The sequence below is a fragment of the Girardinichthys multiradiatus genome, chromosome 15 (genome assembly GCF_021462225.1).
Source record: "Girardinichthys multiradiatus isolate DD_20200921_A chromosome 15, DD_fGirMul_XY1, whole genome shotgun sequence".
In the NCBI taxonomy this organism is placed as follows: Eukaryota; Metazoa; Chordata; class Actinopteri; order Cyprinodontiformes; family Goodeidae; genus Girardinichthys; species Girardinichthys multiradiatus.
Window position 1 is genome coordinate 6858387 of NC_061808.1, and position 24331 is coordinate 6882717.

Sequence of the window (24331 nt, forward strand, 5' to 3'; positions counted from 1 at the left end):
TCACACATGTTCCCCAGAAAGAGTGGGACATGTTTACTTCACACAGAGGCAGATGGATGACGCCTAAAGCCTTGGATTTCCCAACAGATGCAATGAAATTAAGTTAATTACACTCATTTGGTCTTATAAATAAACAATTATAAGAGAGGAAACTTAGTTAATCACAAGAAATCAGTACATGAAAAATAACTTTGCATCATCTTACACCACCTTTGCTTATTGTGTAACTTTTATTATTTTTTTTATTATAAAAACAGTGAAAAGAAGAAATAATAGGATATTTCATGTAGGAGGGACATCATTAGTGATAAGCCTAACTTTTAATGTAACACATCAGAAATAGATCTCTCATTACCACCAAATTCTCAGACACCCCTATTTTGAATCAGCTGTGGAGTTTATAGTAAATTATTTGTACACCCAGCGTAGATGGCATTACATAAACCTAACATAGAAGAGGCAAGGACATGGACTAATTTTAGCATCAATGTGGGACAGAAAGCTTCTCATCTTGGCTATGTCATGGAGGTGAAAGAAGGCTGTACTGGGCCAGGTAAGAGATTAGACAGATCCAGATGAAAAATTAGTTTTTTCATAGTACAATACTGGAATCCAAGAATATGCTATTCAAAACTAAACAAACAAACAAACTAAATAAAACAACAACCATGCAGGGAGGAAGAGCTTTCCTCTGTCATGATAAATGAATTTGTAGAAGGATGAAAATGCAGACAGGAGCCTGGAAGTAGCATGGTGGAAGAAGGTTTAATAATGAAAAAAAGCTACATTTACAGGAAGTGAGCTCAGGAATAGGAAACAGGCAGCATAACAGGAGGAACCAGTAAAGAACAGTGAGAACCAGGAAGCTTATATACTGAGGGAAGGGTGGAGAATGACATTGGATCAAGGTGAGCCTAATTAGGAATGTGGAAAAGCTGTGGGAAGAGAGTACTGAGTAGGAGAACTGAGGAAAGGAGACTGAATAATAGTTATCAGAAATATTAGCTTAATCTAAACCTTCAACTTGAATGTTAGACCCAATCCCAACCAAATTATTTAAAGAAGTGTTCCCTCTGATTACCAGCCCCATTTAGGTATGATTAACCTGTCCTAAGTAAATAGATATGTACCACAGGCTTTTAAGTTAGCTGTAATTAAACCTTTACTTAAGAAACCTTCGCTTGATCGAGATGACTTGAAAAATTACAGACCTATATCCAATATTCCATTCTTATCTAAAATTCTTGAGAAAATAGTTGCTTCAGATGCTGCATGGGGCCAGCAACTTCAAATAGTCAGGCTTCCGAGCTCATCATAGCACTGAAACAGCTCTGCTGAAAGTCACTAATGATATTCTTATGGCCTCAGATAATGGACTTGCGTCTATACTTGTCCTGTTAGATCTCAGTGCTGCATTTGATACAGTCGATCACAATATTCTCTTAAAAAGGCTGGAATATGCTGTAGGGATCAGGGGAACAGCGCTAGGCTGGTTTAAATCTTATCTGTCTGACAGATTCCAGTTTGTTCATGTAAATGATAAATCATCTCTAAACTCCAGGGTTAATTGTGGAGTACCACAGGGTTCAGTACTTGGGCCAATTCTCTTTACTATATATATGCTTCCAATAGGTCAAATTGTCAGGCAGCATAGAATAAATTTTCACTTTTACGCTGTTGATACTCAGCTTTACTTATCCATGAATCCTGATGATCCCAACCAGTTAGATAGACTACAAGCATGTCTTGAAGACATAAAAACTAGGATGACTTTAAATCCATGAGGCAGACACCCTGTCTATTTTTAAGGTTAGGCTTAAAACGTTCCTTTTTGATAAAGTTTATAGTTAGAGTGGCTTAGGCTATCTTCCTTATTTTTTACCTCAGCCTTCCTCCCTCCCTGTTGGACGGAGTAAGGGGGAGTCAGGTTTGGCCTAAACCGTCTCAGTTATGCTTGAGGTGCAAACACACCCTCCATTTCTGCTACCTGTATGACCCCTTCTCTTTTCCAATGGTTATAATCAGTCTAACAGAGAGAGGTATCCCAATCCTTGTGGGTTTTAGTATAACAATGGTCATCAGTGGGCTCTAGATGGACAAACTTTATCAGTTTATTATTTTACTTAGTGTCCCTGGTTTCGTCTGGCCTCCCCGGCGGCCCTGCGCCGTTCCGGACCCTTTGTGGGGTGCCTTGAGACGACATTGTTATAAATAAGTTTATTTACAACAATGTCGTCTCAAGGCACCCCATTTATTATTTATTATTTATATAGCGTTTACGCTATATAAATAAATAAACTGAAACTGAAACTATCTCTGTAGTTATGCTGCTATAGGCTTAGGCTGCTGGAGGACATAATGACCACTTTCACCCTCTTCGCTACATTCTCACAGTGCTCTCCAATTTTGCATTATTTGCTGTTATTTCAGCTTTTAACCTTGTTCTCTATTTTCTCTTCCTAGAAGCTACACCTGGCCTGGCTCTGTGTCTGCCTGTGACACCTTTCTGGAGAGGGGCATCGTCCGAGCTTCTGCTGGCAACAACTTAATGCTCACCCTCTACCGATGATCCACATGGCCCTGTCTTTTAGTGTTTAACCCTTTCTCTCTCCTAGACATGGAAATTGACTGAGCTTTTACTGTAACTAATTATAAGTGCTCTCTTTCAGACTCTAACCTTGAAAACTGGCTCAGAGTTTATCTGTTCTTTCTTTCTAGGTGAAATGACTAAAGGAGCTACCTCCATTAACATTTACTTTTCCTTCCCATAGAAAGTACTCCTGGATCAGTGCTTCTGTGTTCTTTTTGTGTCTCTGGTCTGTTCTGTCAAACCCCCAGTCAATCGTGGCAGATGGCCGCTCACACTGAGCCTGGTTCTGCTGGAGGTTTCTTCCTGTTAAAAGGGAGTTTTTCCTCTCCACTGTCGCTACATGCATGCTCAGTATGAGCGATTGCTGCAAAGTCAACGCCAGTGACTGTCCACTGTCTCTACATGCTCATCCAGGAGAAGTGAATGCTACAAATCTCTGACTCGATGCAATCTGCTGGGTTTCCTTAGACAGAAAAACTTTTTATCCATTTTGAATAAATAACTGAATCTGACTGCACTGTTCAATGATTAGGATTAATTGGAATGTAGGTACCTGACAGTTGTGAAGTGCCTTGAGACAACATGTGTTGTGAATTGGCGCTATATAAATAAACTGAATTGTATTGAATACAGAGGAAGCTTAAAAACACACAAACGTTTTTAAGACTAACATGCAAGTTTATACATTTCTGTAAAGACTATTTTTGATTTCATGTTCATGTATTTGGATAATGTTATACTAATGTCCATCACTGTTACGTATGGTAACATAGTTTCAGTATCAAAGAGATGAAACAAAACAGTGAGAGAATGCAATAAGCAAGTAAGCTGAATAAGAATGTGAGATGAATTCAGATATTTACGCAGCAAACAGAGATAAACATGAATAGGGCCTGAAACTTTCTAGACCTGGTTCTAGGCCTGAACTAAAAAATCCCCTTAAGTACTTTAAAACTTGCTAAATGCTGTTTGTTGTTTTAAAAATAAATCTGTTAATCTGAATTCTGCATATTTTTCCTTGAAAATCATCTCAACCAGTTAATCCTGCTTCTAAAACAGTACAATGATAGTGATCAAGGTCAGTATGTTGCTTTTGCAGGGGTTTACCAGGCAGGAGGACCTTTTATAAACATTTCCATCACCATCGTCACTGCCCCTTGAGACTGGAGGATTATAGGATAGAAGATCCATGTAACCCGAGTAGGGTTGTGTTAATCCTCCTGGCTAAATGCACAATGGCTTTGCGTCACTTTGTTAAATCCTGCTAATAATGCTCTAAAGATATCCACTAAGTCTCTGCTGGAAAGGAATTGCCTCCTAAAAACCTTGATAATTACAGTTGGCATGGTTACCCCAAAAATGGCATCTAATATTTTCTCCAAGATGAGGCAATTTAATGATTGACAGAAAATTAAAGCCAAACTCATCATTAATTAACTGTAATCCACCACATTTTCTAGGTTTAATTTCACCAGCTACACCCTGGCCAGATTATTGTCAGACCTGTACGATCAAGAAATCATCCAAATAAACCTGAAGAAGGCTAAAATATCTTGAAAAGTAACACATGATGCCCCAATCTACAGAAATTCAAGAACAGATGAGAAATAAAGTAAACTACATCTGTCAGTCAGGAAAGGGTTACATGCATAAAGCCATTTCTGAAACTTTAGGACTTCAGTGAACCACAGTAAGACCAATTTTCCAAAGAAGAGAAAGCTTGGAACAGTGATGAACCTTCTCAGGAGTGGTGGACTTACTGAAATTACTCCAAGAGCACAGCAATGACTCATCCAGGAGGTCACAATAGAAACCACCTTAACCACTACATGCTTTCTGCATGCTGGGACTGCTTTGCTGCTCCAGGACATGGACATCTTGAAGTAATTGATGGTACCATGAATTCTGCACTCTTCCAGAAAATCTTGAAGGAGACTGTCAGGTCATCAGTTGGTGACCTTAAGCTCAAGCACAATTGGGTTATGCAGCAGAACAATGATCCAAAGCGCATTAGCAAGTCCACCAGTGAATGCCTTAATAAAAACCAAACTGAAGGTTTTGGAGAGGCTTAGTCAAAGTCTGAGATTAGATCTGATCGAGGTACTTTGGATGACCTTAAACAAGCAATTCATATTGGAAAACTCTCCAACTTGGCTGAGATAAAACTATTCCTCAAAGAAGAGTGTGTCAAAATTTATCCACAGTGATGTGAAACACTAATTACTCTTGATGGCTTTCACTGTTATCAGGTTTTGGCAGGGTTTACCTTTTCACATAAGGCCAGGTTGATTTGGATGGTATTTTTGCCCCTTAATGAATGAAATAATTTTCTTTTCATCTTATTCACTCAAGTTATCTTTGTCTGATATTAAAAAATTGAAGAAATCTGTAAGTGGGGAAATAATCTTTTAATGCGATTATACTATGTTTTTTATGGCATACAAGCTGCTCTTTTCACAAAATTAAAAACATTGTGTTTTCTTTTAATGTAATGCAATTTCTGATTTCAAATAAATACAAATTGATTGTTTTCAGCTTTTAAATAGAGAACTGTTTTGCACTGGGTTGATTTTAATGAATATGGACCGAGATCACTGGATTTAAATCAATGTTGAATTAAATTAAAACATATGCTCCCACCAGGCATTTGACATTGTTTTTATCACATATGTACAGTACAGACCAAAAGTTTGGACACACCTTCTCATTCAAAGAGTTTTCTTTATTTTCATGACTATGAATATTGTAGCTTCACACTGAAGGCATCAAAACTATGAATGAACACATGTGGAATTATATACTGAACAAAAACGTGTGAAACAACTGAAAATATGTCTTATATTCTAGGTTCTTCAAAGTAGCCACCTTTTGCTTTGATTACTGCTCCGCACACTCTTGGCATTCAGTTGATGAGCTTCAAGAGGTAGTCACCTGAAATGGTTTTCCAACAGTCTTGAAGGAGTTCCCAGAGATGCTTAGCACTTGTTGGCCCTTTTGCCTTCACTCTGCGGTCCAGCTCACCCCAAACCATCTCGATTGGGTTCAGGTCCAGTGACTGTGGAGACCAGGTCATCTGGCGCAGCACCCCATCACTCTCCTTCTTGGTCAAATAGCCCTTACACAGCCTGGAGGTGTGTTTGGGGTCATTGTCCTGTTGAAAAATAAATGATGGTCCAACTAAACGCAAACCGGATGAAATAGCATGCCGCTGCAAGATGCTGTGGTAGCCATGCTGGTTCACTATGCCTTCAATTTTGAATAAATCCCCAACAGTGTCACCAGCAAAGCACCCCCACACCATCACACCTCCTCCTCCATGCTTCACGGTGGGAACCAGGCATGTAGAGTCCATCTGTTCACCTCTTCTGCGCCCCACAAAGACACGGTGGTTGGAACCAAAGATCTCAAACTTGGACTCGTCAGACCAAAGCACAGATTTCCACTGGTCTAATGTCCATTCCTTTTGTTCTTTAGCCCAAACAAGTCTCTTCTGCTTGTTGCCTGTCCTCAGCAGTGGTTTCCTAGCAGCTATTTTACCATGAAGGCCTGATTCACACAGTCTCCTCTTAACAGTTATTCTAGAGATTTGTCTGCTGCTAGAACTCTGTGTGGCATTGACCTGTTCTCTAATCTGAGCTGCTGTTAACCTGCGATTTTTGAGGCTGGTGACTCGGATGAACTTATCGTCCACAGTAGAGGTGACTCTATGTCTTCCTTTCCTGTGGCGGTCCTCATGTGAGCCAGTTTCTTTGTAGCACTTGATGTTTTTTGCGACTGCACTTGGAGACACTTTCAAACTTTTCCCAATTGTTCGGACTGACTGACCTTTATTTCTTAAAGTAATGATGTCCACTCGTTTTTCTTTACTTAGCTGCTTTTTTCTTGCCATAATACAAACTCTAACAGTCTATTCAGTAGGACTATCAGCTGTGTACTGTATCCACCTCCTGCACAACACAACTGATGGTCCCAACCCCATTTATAAGGCTTGAAATCTCACTTATTAAACCTGACAGGGCACACCTGTGAAGGTGACTACCTCTTGAAACTCATCAACTGAATGCCAAGAGTGTGTGGAGCAGTAATCAAAGCAAAAGGTGGCTACTTTGAAGAACCGAGAATATAAGACATATTTTCAGTTGTTTCACACTTTTTTGTTCAGTATATAATTCCACATGTGTTAATTCATAGTTTTGATGCCTTCAGTGTGAAGCTACAATATTCATAGTCATGAAAATAAAGAAAACTCTTTGAATGAGAAGGTGTGTCCAAACCTTTGGTCTGTACTGTAGCTGTGATTCATTTATACAGTCAATATTTTGTTTACTTTTAATTTTTACAGCGAATGACTTAATGGTCAATGACATGTTGGAACTTCAAGTATAGTTTGCATGAGGGTTTATTATTAGTACAACTCCTTGTGATTTTTGGTTCCCACCTCACCATGTTGCAAGGGGGAGCAGTTTAAGTTTGGGAGAGTCTGAGGGATAGCTCTGTGTCCTGTGGTTCTGTGTATGCTATCCTGCTGTTCGGATAAAATAAAGAAGTTAAGCCGCTGTTCCATGCAACCTCAGAAACAGGAGAAGCTACCAAGCAACAAATAAGGGCTACAGACAGGATAAAATATGACCTCAGTATAAAAGGTTTTATCTTCAAAATTGGCCGAGAACAGCTCATTTTGCACTTAAATGTGCACTCAAAGCCAAAATACATTAAAAAAATTGCACCACTATGAACTTCAACAACAGTGATAAAAGCCGAAATAACATAAAACACCAACTGAAATATCACAACCCTAACCGAAAATTAAATATCAGGATAAAAAAATGACACCATTTACACACACTTCTGTGCTGTCAAATACTGTCTAAGGAATGTTAAAGTTATTGCTCTGTGTTTTTAAGTCTACCTATGGGCATAAAAGCATGCTGCATCATGCTTAAGAACCAAAGAGGTATTGCTTTGTTAATTTTGTTGAACTGAAAAAATAAGATGTCTCACATGTGATGGAGTATGCTAATACATTTTCCACTCATAGGAGCACAAAATCTGTATTTAAAAAACAGATTTCTTTGTAGCTCATCCCTGCAGAGACTGTCTTCCACCTCCTGCAGACGTACCAACCCCTAAGTGGGCCTTATTTCCATTTTACTACAGGAACAGCTGCACTGAGCTTGGGGCTCGTCTGGGATGGGTCACTGTCAGTGAGAGACAATAGGCCTGACAGGAAGGAGGTGGGCTGAGTGCTTAGAGGGGTCAAGCCTCCCAGAGGGAGTCAACCTACAACAGGTCAGGAAAGAGGATCGGCCGGAACCAACAGCTGCTGTCAGTGACATGAATTTTCCTCACACCGGGTGGTGGTGCAAGAATTGCAGGGAGGCTTCATCCTGTAGTCAAACAGGAAAGGGATCAGACAGAGTGCTTATATCTGCTGCATTGGACCACTACAGAGGTATACAGTATGTAGGGAAAGAAATGTGTCAGAGAAGAACTTCTGGAGATTTAATTACTATCTTAAAAGGTGATGTACATTTAGAAGCCTCAGGTTTGGCATTTAGCTGTTGCAATTCTCAGTTTTAGAAACAAATTGATCCACTTCATAGAGCTGGGGAGTGATATTTCATTCAATTTGTATTTGGCAACCTTGCTTCTTTGAAGACAAGATATTTTGTTGAGTTATTGTCAAAATAACTAGTGTGGTAATGACTGAGACTTGATTTTTGTAATCAGATTTTACCATAAGGAGATCTTGATTTTATGCTAAATTGCTAAAAGAAAATTAATATTTTAATGAAAGTTATTTTATGGATAAACTTTTCCTTATATATTGATGCTTTAAAAGAAACAGTTTTAGACTCCTTAGTTCTCATTTGTTGATCAAACATTACATCAAGTCCACATGAAGTCTCTTGTCCCTGACATGGATTTCTCTGAGCACCTTTGAACATGACCAGCTCTGCAGTAAAGCTGCAGCAGCAACAGACTGTGGTAATTGAAATGCAATGGTTGCATTGTGACATCCCTTCTCCTGCTCTTGTCTTTCTGCAGTGTCTGGGGGGCATGGTCTCGATCAACAGCTGGCCCCATGCAGCATTGACCTCTGCCCTCATCCCTTTCTTCCATTTTCTGCTCAGCCACTAGCAGAGTCACGTCCATCTGGGCTTCCCTTTGAAGCTGCGATGCAATACTTGCAGCGAAGTTACAGAGCTCAGATGGTTTAAAGTAATGCTTTTGGGACTTCTGTTAAGAAAAGAAAAATACTTTTATTGTATACAGGTCCTTCTCAAAATATTAGCATATTGTGATAAAGTTCATTATTTTCCATAATGTAATGATGAAAATTTAACATTCATATATTTTAGATTCAATGCACACTAACTGAAATATTTCAGGTCTTTTATTGTCTTAATATGGATGATTTTGGCATACAGCTCATGAAAACCCAAAATTCCTATCTCACAAAATTAGCATATCATTAAAAGGGTCTCTAAACGAGCTATGAACCTAATCATCTGAATCAACGAGTTAACTCTAAACACCTGCAAAAGATTCCTGAGGCCTTTAAAACTCCCAGCCTGGTTCATCACTCAAAACCCCAATCATGGGTAAGACTGCCGACCTGACTGCTGTCCAGAAGGCCACTATTGACACCCTCAAGCAAGAGGGTAAGATACAGAAAGACATTTCTGAATGAATAGGCTGTTCCCAGAGTGCTGTATCAAGGCACCTCAGTGGGAAGTCTGTGGGAAGGAAAAAGTGTGGCAGAAAACGCTGCACAACGAGAAGAGGTGACCGGACCCTGAGGAAGATTGTGGAGAAGGGCCGATTCCAGACCTTGGGGGACCTGCGGAAGCAGTGGACTGAGTCTGGAGTAGAAACATCCAGAGCCACCGTGCACAGGCATGTGCAGGAAATGGGCTACAGGTGCCGCATTCCCCGGGTCAAGCCACTTTTGAACCAGAAACAGCAGCAGAAGCGCCTGACCTGGGCTACAGAGAAGCAGCACTGGACTGTTGCTCAGTGGTCCAAAGTACTTTTTTCGGATGAAAGCAAATTCTGCATGTCATTCGGAAATCAAGGTGCCAGAGTCTGGAGGAAGACTGGGGAGAAGGAAATGCTAAAATGCCAGAAGTCCAGTGTCAAGTACCCACGGTCAGTGATGGTCTGGGGTGCCGTGTCAGCTGCTGGTGTTGGTCCACTGTGTTTTATCAAGGGCAGGGTCAATGCAGCTAGCTATCAGGAGATTTTGGAGCACTTCATGCTTCCATCTGCTGAAAAGCTTTATGGAGATTAAAATTTCATTTTTCAGCATGACCTGGCACCTGCTCACAGTGCCAAAACCACTGGTAAATGGTTTACTGACCATGGTATCACTGTGCTCAATTGGCCTGCCAACTCTCCTGACCTGAACCCCATAGAGAATCTGTGGGATATTGTGAAGAGAACGTTGAGAGACTCAAGACCCAACACTCTGGATGAGCTAAAGGCCGCTATCGAAGCATCCTGGGCCTCCATAAGACCTCAGCAGTGCCACAGGCTGATTGCCTCCATGCCACGCCGCATTGAAGCAGTCATTTCTGCAAAAGGATTCCCGACCAAGTATTGAGTGCATAACTGTACATGATTATTTGAAGGTTGACGGTTTTTGTATTAAAAACACTTTTCTTTTATTGGTCGGATGAAATATGCTAATTTTGTGAGATAGGAATTTTGGGTTTTCATGAGCTGTATGCCACAATCATCCATATTAAGACAATAAAAGACCTGAAATATTTCAGTTAGTGTGCAATAAATCTAAAATATATGAATGTTAAATTTTAATCATGACATTATGGAAAATAATGAACTTTATCACAATATGCTAATATTTTGAGAAGGACCTGTACATAAAAATTTGGGCTGTAGCGCTTACAAAAACATGCAAGGCACTGCATCTGAAGAACCATTTTTTTAGTCCATAATGAATAAGGCAAAATAAGGAATAAAATGTTTTATTTAGTGAAAGAAGGAAGAAACATACTGTGCTTATTAAAAAAAAAACCCACAAAGGATTATAAACATCAATACAAAGTGAAACATCTCCATCATACTCTTTTATTTCCTGCAGAAATGTTGGTGATATCAGTGCACAATCGATCCCTTTGCATCGTGTTCCCTCTGCAGCTGAGTGCAGTGTAACTGGGAAGACGTGCAAAAATAAAAAGCCAACGATAGTGAAATCTGATTCGCACAGCTCAGCAGGGGTCACTCTCCTGATGCAGCTCTGACGTAGAGGACAGAAGCACAAATAAACCCCACAACCCACAGGAGAGCCTTGGATTTGGAACCAGAAACGGTCTGTTTGCACATCACAGTCATCTTCAAAATGTCACTTATTTAACTAAGCTTTCAAGGCAGTTAAATTCAAAGAATTCAGACCTGAGTTTATTCTACACACCTGATATTATAGAAAATTCAGCTTCACAGACATTTTTTGGAAAGTCCTACAACTACTCTGCTAGTGTGTATAGCTGATAAAGAGTATGGGGACAAATACAACTAGAGGCACTGAAACTGTTTCTACTCATGTTAATCAAACAAGATGGTTACCATTTGACCAAATTTCCCAGATATCACAGCTAAAAGGCGTCTGTGCAACAAGAAACCCAAATCTGGAGAGATTTTAATTTAAAAGTAATTCAAGAGAGGCAGGAATCAAGATGCTCATTTATCCTTCGCTCCTGGATTTTAGTTTGGCAAACAGGACAGCTGACCATCATCACCAAGGAGGAGGAGGAGGAGGAGGCACCACTGTGCAGTCCTGCCGAGGACTGAAGCGATGATAGGTTGGAGGGGGCGACGCCAGAAGCTGACTGGGTCTGTACTGGTTCCTTTGAAGTAGCTGAATTGCTGCTTAATGTCTTCTGAAAGAAATCAAAAATCATGGCTGAGCTGCTTCGGGCATCCCATGACCTCTTCCTCGACGTCTGACCTCCACCTGCAGACCCGAGTGTAACGAAAGCACCAGAATCACTGAAATATTTGGACTGAGTTGATGTTGCAGTGCTGCCTTCAGGTGATTTTAGAGGTGAATGCTGCTGATTGGAGTTAGATGTAATGGAAGGAGAAGCCTCGGTGGAAATGTTTGGTAATGAAGGCATGTCTCTTTTAGCTCCAGGCTCTGATATAGAGTACTTCCTGAGGTTAGTGCTGGTAAAAAGATCCTGAATGGAAGTCTGTTTAATCTTAGCTCCTCGTTGGTTTCCAGTGTCACTCTGAGATTTAGGAGCTTTAACAGGTGAGCCGTTAATGTTGACAAAAACTCTGATGTTCCCAACGGACCTCTTCACAGGAGGTTTTCCTCCAGCGGTGCTAGCTGGTCTGAAAGAGGGTGGGGTGTTTGAGATTGAGTTGGTTTGATCAGATAAGCCAGAGCAAACTGGAGAGGAGAGACTTCTATAAGGAGATGAAGGGGTTGAGGATATTTTAGGTGAGGAGATGAAGCTGGATGAAGCAGACACTGATGGTGAGTGAGATGTGGAGGAAGAAGAGAAGGTTTGGGACGTTCCTCCTAAGAGGAAGCCTTTCCCACTGAAAGGGATGACGTTCCTTATGTCCTGAGATCCAGAACCTGAGCAGAAAGACAGCAGGTATTAATAACAACTGCAATGTTTGTACAATTAAAACTGAACACTCTTGATAAGGTAAAATCCCATCACCTTTGCCTGTTTTTGAGAGCTTCCCATTTCCTACGATATTCTTCTCTGAGGCCTTCGTCTCCTTCTTGTTTTTTTTCCCGTATCCTTCAGGCTCCTTGACCTTGGTGTAAGTCCCACCACATGTTCTCTGGTGGTCCTCCCACCAGGGGTCCTGAGAGGACGGTGCCCGGTTCATGGACCTCTTCACGTACCCAAAGTAAGGCTTGCGACTCTGGCAGGGCCCGTTGCACCGCCACCAGTGCTGCCGGTAGACGTCGACTTCGTCATGGAAGCTGTGGTAGACCTGAAAAAAAAAAAAAAAAGGCAGTTTCACATCAATGACTGGATGGTGATCAGCTGACAGAGCTCAATTTGGAAGGAAGTACCCTTACAGTGATGTTTGTCCCGGTGGCCTTGTTGATCCTGTTCATGTGTTTGCAGAACTCGGGTCCGTGGCCGTCTCTGTCTCGGTTGTTCTGGGTCACAAACAGGAGGGCGTGGATCATTTCATGGAGGAGAGTCTGTGGAAGCAAACAAACATTTAACAATGACCTGCTCAATCACCATCATCCCATGGCAGGAACTGAGGAAAAATTAGAGAAACGTTTTAAAATTGACTTTTGATGCACATCAATATAATTAAAACATAAAAATCTTTCTTTTAATATAACACTGATGTGAAATGTATGATTTGACCTCCACCAGGTCTTTTCTGGGTCTCAGCTTCAGCAGAGGCTCACTGAGCCGGATTGAACAGAGTCCACCTCGGCCTTCATAGGAACACACGCCGGCACACCTACATAAAGAAAAAACAAGGAGAAAAGCAGGAAACAGCTTCTTTATTCAGGAAACTAAGACACACTTACATTTTTCTTAAAAGAAATTCTTATACACCTAATTTTATTGCTACTTTACACACTTATGTATACTTTTTTTTAAGAATGCAAGACTGCCATTTGAATGATTAATTAAATTTTGTAGATTCTCACCAGAGGCAACAAAATTGTGAATGAAAACACATAGAATTATGTAGTAAACAAACTAAAAAATGTTTAGATTCCTGCTTTGCTCTCTTGGCATTCTCTCCCTGAGCTTCATGAGGTGGTCACCTGAAATGGTTTTCCAAAGACTCCTGAAAGAACTTCTCAGACGTTCATTTGAGAGACGGCCAAAGATGAATGTTTCTGTCATCACAGAAAAGGGCGGCTACTTTAAGGAATCTAAAATATAAAACCTATTTAAAGTTCTTTTACAATTTTCATTTGCTACATATTTCCATGTGTGTTCATCTACTGTTTTGATGCCTTCAGTGAGAATATACTTAAAATGTAAATAGTCATAAACCCATTTAAAGAAAGTGTCTTAAACCTTTAACCTGTAGTGTATATATAAACATATATAATAATAAAGGACTAGAAAAAAACAAAACACATAGCATAAAAACACTGCATGTCTGAATGTTTATCTAATTTAAAGTACAAAATAAACATTAAAAGAAGATTAGATGAAAAATTACGGAATATTGTATAAAACTAATAATGTAAAAGGTCAGTTAGCACATTTTTTGCACTAATAAAGATATGAAATAACCTGCTGGTTGTTTCAAGAAATGTTTTAAATGATGCATTTATGTGTTTGGGGTCATTATTTTGACAGCCAAAATGAATTTAAATGAACAATTTTGAATGTCAAATAAATGTTTATATTTTCTTGTCTTCTGAAATAATTCTACTTGTTCTCTTTTTTTAATACTACTCTTCTAAAATGATATTCTGAAATGATATACTTGCTTGAAAGAGGGGATTTGTGTTTACTGGCTGAGTTTTGCAAAGTGCTGTTCTGCAAAGTTCCTGAGGGGGTCAGGGGGGTTGATAGTCCAGTCCACATGTATTTGTGGTTCTGGAGAAATCTCTGAAGGTATTCTATAAGGTAGTGACCTTCAGCATGAGCTAGATTGGTTTAAGGCTGGGAATCAGCTCTTCTGAGGTAATGGTCTCCACCAGAAATACGTGAGATGCTCTCCTCCACCTTCAATGTTCTAACTTTCAACCAGGGTCAAGAAATATGAATGACCAAGAAAACAACAGTGTGTTACATGAAGCCAAAAAAGTGCTTTCTCTGTAGGGTGGCTGGACTTAAAGATAAGGTGAGGAGCTCCATCATCTGGAGGGAGCTTTGAGAATCAATGCTCCTCCACATCAAGGGGAGTCAGTTCAGATTTTTCAGTCATCTGAGCACGATGCTTTTTTTTTGAAGGTTGTCTTGTCATACCCCATAGGGCAAAGATCAGAAACTCAATGGAGGAATCGCTTCTGGCCTAGGAAAGTCTTATGAAATCATGAAGTGTGTCTACTAAGGAGAGGGATGACTGGGGTTTGCCTCTTAGTCTTGTTACCACTTCGACCCAAACTTGATGAATCAGAAGTCAGCGAATGGATGGTAAGCATCGTTGTGTAATTTTGTGCTGGGAAACGCTGATATTTTTTCTCTTTTTCCTAATAAACCTATTCAAATATTACCTGTTCACAAAATGTCATCAACCCAACTGTTTTACTCACAGATGAAGAGTCACAGTAATCCTAATCTGTTGTATGTTCAGCGAGATGTGGCACCATGCATTCAAAGACTGACGATTAATAACAAAACATGATTAAATAAAAAGTGTCCTACAGAGTCATCCTGGGGCTCCACTTGACCTCCACTCCGCTAAGTTTCCCCCAGAAGAACATGTCGTTGAACTCCAGGAACATGGCCCTCACGTCCGGGTTGGGGTCCAGCATCTCCCAGGACTCGTCTACGATACTCAGCGGCCTCTCTGGCAAGAAGGTCGGCGGTTTCCAGCGGGGAGTAGCGTCGCTGCCACCTCCAGATGCCTCAGCTTTCGGTTTCTTGCGGCTCTGTCCTGGTTCATCGTCCAGAAAGCACTCTGGTGGGAACTGGGACCTCTGGTATTCGTTGTCGAACTGCTCCTGAAGCTGACTGGCGAGCAGAAAATCAGCATCCATGACAACAGCGAACAGAAGGCTAGCTTTGGAGCTCAAAATTAACGTAAAATACCAGCAACTTAAGCTCTGAAAAGAACAAATACTTCGACCAGATCATAATAACAGCCTATTAGAGTTAAAATACTCGAATTTTCGATACATTTTCGAACTTAGTCCCATTTTCAGAACTAAGAGTATCTGATAACTGCCATTGTGCCAAAAGTTAGCAGATAGGTTATGTCAAACGGAACAAAGGATTTATTTCCGGTAGTTTCTCAAAAATAAAAGCATATTTGGTACACGTAGCTTCGTTCATTCGGCAAATTCTCGTACTTTTTGTATAATTTCTAAATAAGCAGATGGCCTATATAGAAATGATCAATAATAAATTATAATCTAACTTTCTATTTATTAGAGTTCCGGCGTTATCTCAGAAACTTGACGACGGGCAGCAACAGAAAAGACTTCCGGAAGTTTTCTTCCGTGCTGTCAAAACTTGACCCGGATGTTGTTTTACGATCAAGTCAACTCTAAATTGAAATATGCGTTTTAGAGATATAAAAGCTTTTTTTTGAATGACCAATCATAACCAAATATTATCATCGCAATTAAAGCATAAAAAAAAACTTAACGCTCAAACATAACTGGGTCAGTTCGTGGCCAGTCATGCCCAGCCACTTTCCTATGTGTTGTAGTACTATTTTCCAAAATGGGAAAATGTATTTTCATTTCCAGATCGAATGCATACAGGTTCTGGTTGACATGTCCTGCAAAATCAATGGTCAGTAAACCCATTCTATGAAACCTAAATGGGATCAAATAAAAATGTATAATAAATACATTTCTCTAGATTCTTTAACATTTTTATTTCACAGTATTCATCCTTACGCATCTCCTTTATTAATCACTGTAGTGAAAGTTAAAATAAATAAATAAACACACGTGGTTCATAAAAAAAATTACACAAGTCAGCATTTATTTTACTTTGCCTTGATTTGTGGAGCCGAGCCTACCTCCTCAATATGGCGGCGCCGTTGACGTGCTAGTCATATTGATCCCGTGACGTTCACAACCCGGCTGTCAACCTTTATACAGCTTCCTGTTTGTGCTTTGGCGGATATGAAGGAGTTTTTCCGTTGTTCTCATTCTCTCTTCTAATTATACTTTTGATTTAATAAGTAACGAAACGCAGGATGTCTGAAACCGGGAATCGACTTCGGAAACTCCTCGAATCACCTAATTTCGACCCGCAAACCTACGTGAAGCAGTTGTCCCAGCAGTCCGATGGTGACCGAGACCTGCAGGAGCATCGCCAGAAAATCCAGAATCTTGCCGACGAGACGGCCCAGAACCTCAAGAAGAATGTGTACAAGAACTACAGGCAGTTCATCGAGACGGCCAAGGAGATCTCGTATCTGGAGAGCGAGATGTACCAGCTGAGCCACATCCTGACCGAGCAAAAGAGCATCATGGAGAGCATCACTCAGTCCCTGCTGTCCACAGATAAAGATGAGACCTCTAAGGAGATGCAAGCAGCCTTCCCCAAAGAGACAGAGGAACTGAAGCAGCGGACCCTCACCTCCCTGCTGGAGAAGGTAGAAGGAGCTAAAAACATCATGGACACCCCAGGGAGACACCTGGTCTACAATGGAGACCTTGTAGAGTTTGATGTGGACAACATGTCGCCCATCCAGAAGGTGCATGCTTTCCTCATGAACGACTGCCTGCTGATTGCCACCTGGTTACCTAACCGCAGAGGCACGGTGAAGTATAAGTACAACGCCCTGTATGACCTGGAGAGCTTTGCTGTGGTGAACGTGAAGGACAACCCCCCCATGAAGGATATGTTCAAGATCCTCATGTTCCCCGACAGCCGCATCTTTCAAGCGGAGAACAGCAAAGTGAAGAAGGAATGGCTGGAGATCCTGGATGAGACCAAGAAAAACAAAGCCTCCAAAGACAAGCACAAGAAGGAGGAGGAGGTCCCCATGTCTCCTGTGCGGGCTGAAGTGTCCACCAACCCTTTCGACATCGACGATGATGAGCCAGCGGACTCAGAGAACATTGTGGACCTCAGCCTCGAGTGGATACAGGAGCTGCCAGAGGATCTGGACGTGTGCATCGCCCAGAGGGACTTTGAGGGCGCAGTGGACCTTCTGGACAAGCTCAACGAGTACCTGAAGGACCAGCCTGTGACCCCGAAGGTGAAGGAACTCAGGGCTAAGGTGGATGAGCGTGTGCGGCAGCTGACGGAGGTCCTGGTGTTTGAGTTGTCTCCAGATCGCTCACTCCGTGGTGGACCTAAAGCAACCCGACGGGCTGTGTCCCAACTCATCAGATTAGGTTATTGTTTTTATGTATTACTTACAACAACAATCTACTAACACCGTACAACTGGAGATGCATCGATCACGCTTTTCTAGTCCAGGTCAGATTATGAACTCACTTGTGTAAACATTGACCATAAAAAGAAAAACAACACACAGTACAGGTCCTTCTCAAAATATTAGCATATTGTGATAAAGTTCATTATTTTCCATAATGTAATGATGAAAATTTAACATTCATATATTTTAGATTCATTGCACACTAACTGAAATATTTCAGGTCTTTTATTGTCTTAATACGGATGATTCTGACATACAGCTCATGAAAACCCAAAATTCCTATCTCACAAAATTAGCATATTTCATCCGACCAATAAAAGAAAAGTGTTTTTAATACAAAAAACGTCAACCTTCAAATAATCATGTACAGTTATGCACTCAATACTTGGTTGGGAATCCTTTTGCAGAAATGACTGCTTCAATGTGGCGTGGCATGGAGGCAATCAGCCTGTGGCACTGCTGAGGTCTTATGGAGGCCCAGGATGCTTCGATAGCGGCCTTTAGCTCATCCAGAGTGTTGGGTCTTGAGTCTCTCAACGTTCTCTTCACAATATCCCACAGATTCTCTATGGGGTTCAGGTCAGGAGAGTTGGCAGGCCAATTGAGCACAGTGATACCATGGTCAGTAAACCAGTTACCAGTGGTTTTAGCACTGTGAGCAGGTGCCAGGTCTGAAAAATGAAATCTTCATCTCCATAAAGCTTTTCAGCAGATGGAAGCATGAAGTGCTCCAAAATCTCCTGATAGCTAGCTGCAATGACCCTGCCCTTGATAAAACACAGTGGACCAACACCAGCAGCTGACACGGCACCCCAGACCATCACTGACTGTGGGTACTTGACACTGGACTTCTGGCATTTTGGCATTTCCTTCTCCCCAGTCTTCCACCAGACTCTGGCACCTTGATTTCCGAATGACATGCAGAATTTGCTTTCATTCGAAAAAAGTACTTTGGACCACTGAGCAACAGTCCAGTGCTGCTTCTCTGTAGCCCAGGTCAGGCGCTTCTGCCGCTGTTTCTGGTTCAAAGGTGGCTTGACCTGGGGAATGCGGCACCTGTAGCCCATTTCCTGCACACGCCTGTGCACGGTGGCTCTGGATGTTTCTACTCCAGACTCAATCCACTGCTTCCGCAGGTCCCCCAAGGTCTGGAATCGGCCCTTCTCCACAATCTTCCTCAGGGTCCGGTCACCTCTTCTCGTTGTGCAGCGTTTTCTGCCGCACTTTTTCCTTCCCACAGACTTCCCACTGAGGTGCCTTGATACAGCACTCTGGGAACAGCCTATTCGTTCAGAAATTTCTTTCTGTGTCTTACCCTCTTGCTTGAGGGTGTCAATAGTGGCCTTCTGGACAGCAGTCAGGTCGGCAGTCTTACCCATGATTGGGGTTTTGAGTGATGAACCAGGCTGGGAGTTTTAAAGGCCTCAGGAATCTTTTGCAGGTGTTTAGAGTTAACTCGTTGATTCAGATGATTAGGTTCATAGCTCGTTTAGAGACCCTTTTAATGATATGCTAATTTTGTGAGATATGAATTTTGGGTTTTCATGAGCTGTATGCCAAAATCATCCGTATTAAGACAATAAAAGACCTGAAATATTTCAGTTAGTGTGCAATGAATCTAAAATATATGAATGTTCAATTTTCATCATGACATTATGGAAAATAATGAACTTTATCACAATATGCTAATATTTTGAGAAGGACCTGTAGGTTCCTTTATCGAGGCAGTAGTATTGAATCCAACAGAAATGAAGGGATTAACCCGTCTAAAGCATTCAGTGCTGGTCAGGAGTTGACAAACACTAATCGTCAGCATGGAGCCCATTTTGACTCAAATCATTTATTGGACCTGTTCTTTTTTTTTTTGAAGAATTTGGAGGTCCCTCATAACCTTTATTGTTCCACCACTACCACTGGCAGCAAAACAGAACCTCACCATGATGCTGCCACCACTGTGCCTGGCAGTTGATATGGAGTCCTTAAGCTTAAAAGCCCCAACTTGCATTCTCCAGGCATACTTTGGACAGTTCTGTTCAAATGTTTGAAACGTGGACACAATAGGCTGCTACAACATGATATCGATACCATTGATCACTGGCTGACTGATTAGTGTATCACTGATCTTTTCTACATCTTAAATTAGTTTGCAGGATTTTAGATCTGGTAGGATTGCTATTTAAAGACTAGAGAACTTGATGTCCAATTTTAATCATTTTTTCCCAATATAATGCTATATAAATTGGTATGTTAGTTTACTCTGTTAAGAAGGAACAAATCACTCAAACAAAATATTTAAAGTTGTGTTTTCATGAACGTAGCACTAACCAGTGATACTATGAGCAGCGATAACCAGGTCCGACACTGAGAAATTTCATTTCTTTTTTCCTGTTTATTAAATGCATCAAAACTGAAAGATCTCAGCGTCTGTTGCCTGTGAACACATCAACAAACATCATGTTCTTTGAAACACTCTCTGTTTTGAGTTTGGTAAATCTGAGATTAAGTTCATAAGCATAAACTCCCACCTAACGTTAATTGTTGAATTAAAACGATTACAAAACTGAATTGGCACAAGAATCTGCAAGTCAGATCTCAATGAAAACTGGAATTTTGTATCATCCAGGAGAATCCTGATCGATGCAACTCGAGGAAAAAAAATTCAATGGCATCAATAACATTTGAATAATGTAGAATGTATAATATTCAGTACTTTGCACAAACTCTTAAGTCTTCTCTCATTTCTATATGGGTTGTTTCTAAGCTGCCAGACCTTCTTGTAATCCTTTCAAAATGCTCTTGTTCTAAGGTTCTCCAGGCTACCTGAAGTTTCTTTAGCTATTTTATAACCTTTGAAATCTCCCGTCAATCTTCAGTCATAATTTTTTGTTTATTAAGCCTGACAGCAACTCTTAAACACTAAGCAGAAAACGAAGAATCTCTTTTTAATAGGCTCTTTAGGTACTTTGTTTTTATCAGCCTAAAATACACTATTTATTATGATATTCTGAGTTGAATCTATAACAACTTCCATGGATAACACAGTTTGGCTGAGGAGGAGTTAGAACCAACAAGGTGATTCCCTAACAGTTCCTAGCTGAGAACTTGGTTTACAATTTCTTTTTAAAACTTCGAACCTCCAGATACTATGAAGTGGTAAAATGTCCCTGCTGTCCAAGGCTGGAAAAGCTTCATAAAAATCTTCAGAAGGTTTCAGAACCCTTGCAGAAAAAACTACAAACACACGCAAAAAAATAGCAAGAGCTAGATAAATGTCAAAAAGCGAAGCATAGTGAAACAACTCAGCAGCAGAACTTGATGCAGTGAGATGTTTAAGCAAAGACCAACAAGTTTCCCCAGAGAAAACAGTTTTCAGACTGATTCAGACATATTTTATTTTCAGCAAAACTCCTCTGACTGCAAAGAAGGCTCACAACTGTTCAACTGCTGAATTTATTTTTCACTTCATTTATCATCTACACAATGGGTCAGAAAAATAGTTCAGTAAAAAAAACTTCAGAGAGCCTGGAGAACACGGGATAAGACTTCTGCACAGTACTGGAAAATCTGTAATGACTAATGGATCCTGCTGGTTCCAGGTCAGTCCACCAAAGCTTGTGAGCTGTTCCTGAACAACCGCGCCGCGGCCGTCCAGACTGCTATACGGCAGCTTCGCATCGAGGGAGCGACGCTTCTTTACATCCACAAGCTCTGCAACATTTTCTTCACCAGCTTGCTGGAGACCGCCAAGGAGTTTGAGATGGACTTTGCAGGAAACACGGGCTGCTACTCAGCCTTCGTGGTGTGGTCCAGGTCAGCCATAACTATGTTTGTGGACGCCTTCAGCAAACAGGTCAGCAAAGACACTCAGAGAGGAGCTTAATACGCTCGTTAAAATGTTCTTTAGCTCTGGTTCTTAACAGAACAGGCGTCCAAAATGTTTTTCACTCTTCCAGGTGTTTGACAGTAAGGAGAGCCTGTCCACAGCAGCCGAGTGCGTCAAAGTGGCTAAAGAGCACTGCCAGCAGCTGACCGAGATCGGCCTGGACCTGACCTTCACTCTGCAGTCACTACTGGTGAAAGACATCAGGGCGGTCCTGCAGAGCTACAAAGATATCATCATTGAAGCCACCAAGCACAGGAACTCTGAGGAGATGTGGAGGAGGATGAACCTGATGACTCCTGAAGCCTTGGCCAAACTCATGGTGGAGCCCACTGTTCACCATTGTTGTCATCTTTTGTTCTGCTCGCTGTATTGTTACTTCATTCTCAGTTGGTGTTTTTAGATGTTTGACTTTGGAAGCTGAAGTTTGCATGGTATTTTGGAAGACTTTAATGGAGTTCTATAAAAAAGACCAAAAAAGTATACAATATCTATTGAATGGGAAACTAGACTATATGAACTAACACTGGGGAAAAAATGATCAAAAACAGGACCTAAGAGATTTCCCTGAGCAGTGGCGCTAGTAATGGGGGGGCACTGACATCCTGACCACATGGTCGTGTTTTTCTCAAAACATTCATATTTAACTTTATTAATATTATTATTACAAAAATATCACCCAAAGGAGAGATAAAAAAAAACCAGAAATTATTCATAAAATGACTTTGTCTCAAGTCTTATTTTGATTTTTGATTTTTCTTTTTTTTTTGCTTGTTCTTCATATTTTAGAATTTATGGGAAAAAAAAACATTTAAATAAATTGCAATATTTATTTATTTATGCTTACTTGCCCTCTGTTATTTTTGATCTGGCTTTTGGTTTAAATGTTTCACCCCAAACCTTTCCAGTGGCCCCCAATTAGCCATTTGGTTTTTAAATTTGATGGATGCACCTCTGATCGACTGTGCGCCAAGTTTTATCTGATAGGTCTTCAGGGATCGTCTTGTTGGTGCTAAAATTAAGTTTTTTGGCTGTCAAGTTGTGTTATCTTTGATATTTTTTGTACATTTGGCTGCAGAAAGGGCAAGAAATTGTATTTTTGTGACTGGCTGCTGGTAACAATTTTCCTTTTAAATAACTTAAAAACAAATTGGTTCTTTGTTCATTTTTTTATGTAAAATCACAGCACTGGTTCACCCCCTTAGTTTAGGAGCTTTTTATTCCTTGAAGGCGCAGTGGGAAGCATTAAAAAGCTAAAGGAAAAAATATTTAAATACACTGAAAATTATATGACAAAAGCAGGAACAATATATATGTATTTTTAAATACTACAATCTTCTCTCTTGCGGCAGGAAGAGATGCGCAGTTGTGGTATCAGCTTCCAGCAGTACACAGGGGACGACTGCTGGGTCAACCTGAGCTACACCGTTGTGGCCTTCACCAAGCAGATGATGAGCTTCTTGGAGGAAGGCCTGAAACTCTACTTCCCTGAGCTGCACATGGTGCTGCTGGAGAGCCTGCGGGAGATCATCCTGGTGGCAGTGCAGCACGTCGACTACAGTCTGCGCTGCGAGCAGGACTCCGAGAAGAAGTCCTTCATCCTGCAGAATGCCACCTTCCTGCACGATACCGTGCTGCCGGTCGTGGAGCGGCGCTTCGAGGAGGGCGTGGGCAAGCCAGCCAAACAGCTGCAGGACCTGAGGAAGAGCACGAGGCCGGTGCGGATCAACCCCGACAGCACCACATCCTTGGTCTGAGACTCGCTGGAACCTCTGTGGCTCATTTTGATGAAAATGGATGAGACTGAAACAAAGGACGGTGGCCAAGAACGCCCACACATCCTTTCCTCCCTGCAATTTCAAGTCAAATTTCAGAACTGACCAAAACACTAAGTGCTGCTGGTTGTTGTGATGCTACAGCAGAAAAATGAAAGTATCGTTTAAAACAACCGCGGTAACATTGGTTAAAAGAAAGTGCACCTTTTTCCACATAAAAGTTTATTTAGATCCTCTTTCATTTTAGTTTAAAAATATAATTCCTGCTGCAGCTGAAAATGTTTTCCTCTCGCCCAGCATGAGGTCAGCATACGCTTAGATCTTTATACTTATTTATCTCTTCCATTCATATAAGCATCAAACATCTGTTTTTGCCAAATCCATTTTCTGTATTTACATAAAATCATTTTACAGCACAGCTAATTACCAGAGTTTACCCACCGCTGAGGTTCATGCTGTTAGATTATATGAGATGTGATGCTCGATCATGTGGATTTTAATCCAACTGTATTGTAATGACCACTCACGTATGTGAGATGATATAAAGAGATGACTAAACAACTCCATTAAAAGCCAAATGTGCGTTTTTGTCTGATCTTAACACATGAAATCAAATAAAAATCTTAAGCACATATAATCTGTTTTTGTCCAGTTCTGTGGTTCAAACTAGATCCAATGTAGTTTATATGCATTCCTGATGGTGATAGTTGCATTATCTCTGCTGTTTAAATTGATAATTTAATACAAGTAGCCGAAATTAGCTTCCTCTGCAAGCTAGAGATAACATGAGGAGCTCGGAGGTTTTTAAAATGTCTCCTTGATAACTCCCTTTGGAGGTTTTCCAGGCACGTCCCACTGGGAGGAGAGCCCGGGGCAGACCATGAACTTGGTAGAGGAACTATTTGTCCCTTCTGATCGGGGAACACCTTGGGCTCTTCCATGAGGTGCTGGAGACTGGTCGCAGGGGAGAAGGTTGTCAGGGTTTCCCTCCTGGATTGGGATTTGCTTCATATCTGACTAAAAGTGGTTTGTCTTAGC

At 41.0% G+C, this 24331-nt stretch overlaps 2 protein-coding genes across 3 annotated transcripts; one reads left to right on the plus strand and one right to left on the minus strand.

Moving 5' to 3' along the window:
* Positions 1–10565: 10565 nt before the first annotated feature.
* Positions 10566–15720, minus strand: sprtn (SprT-like N-terminal domain). Of its 2 annotated transcripts, XM_047387937.1 has the most exons (6): positions 15653–15720; positions 14938–15246; positions 12964–13063; positions 12660–12788; positions 12289–12571; positions 10566–12200 (listed from the first exon to the last, which is right to left on the minus strand). In XM_047387937.1, the coding sequence occupies exons 2-6, from the start codon at positions 15045–15047 to the stop codon at positions 11269–11271; spliced, it is 1554 nt and encodes a 517-aa protein (XP_047243893.1). In that variant the 5' UTR covers positions 15048–15246; positions 15653–15720; the 3' UTR covers positions 10566–11268. The 2 variants fall into 2 exon arrangements, with proteins under 2 accessions (XP_047243893.1, XP_047243892.1); XM_047387936.1 differs by lacking the exon at positions 15653–15720 and having other exon boundaries at positions 14938–15621.
* Positions 15721–16319: 599 nt separating this feature from the next.
* exoc8 (exocyst complex component 8) lies at positions 16320–23927 on the plus strand. Its single transcript, XM_047387935.1, has 4 exons — positions 16320–17594; positions 21235–21488; positions 21592–21840; positions 22871–23927. Exons 1-4 carry the CDS (start codon positions 16445–16447, stop codon positions 23273–23275), a joined length of 2058 nt encoding a protein of 685 aa, XP_047243891.1. The 5' UTR covers positions 16320–16444; the 3' UTR covers positions 23276–23927.
* The last annotated feature ends 404 nt before the right edge of the window (positions 23928–24331 follow it).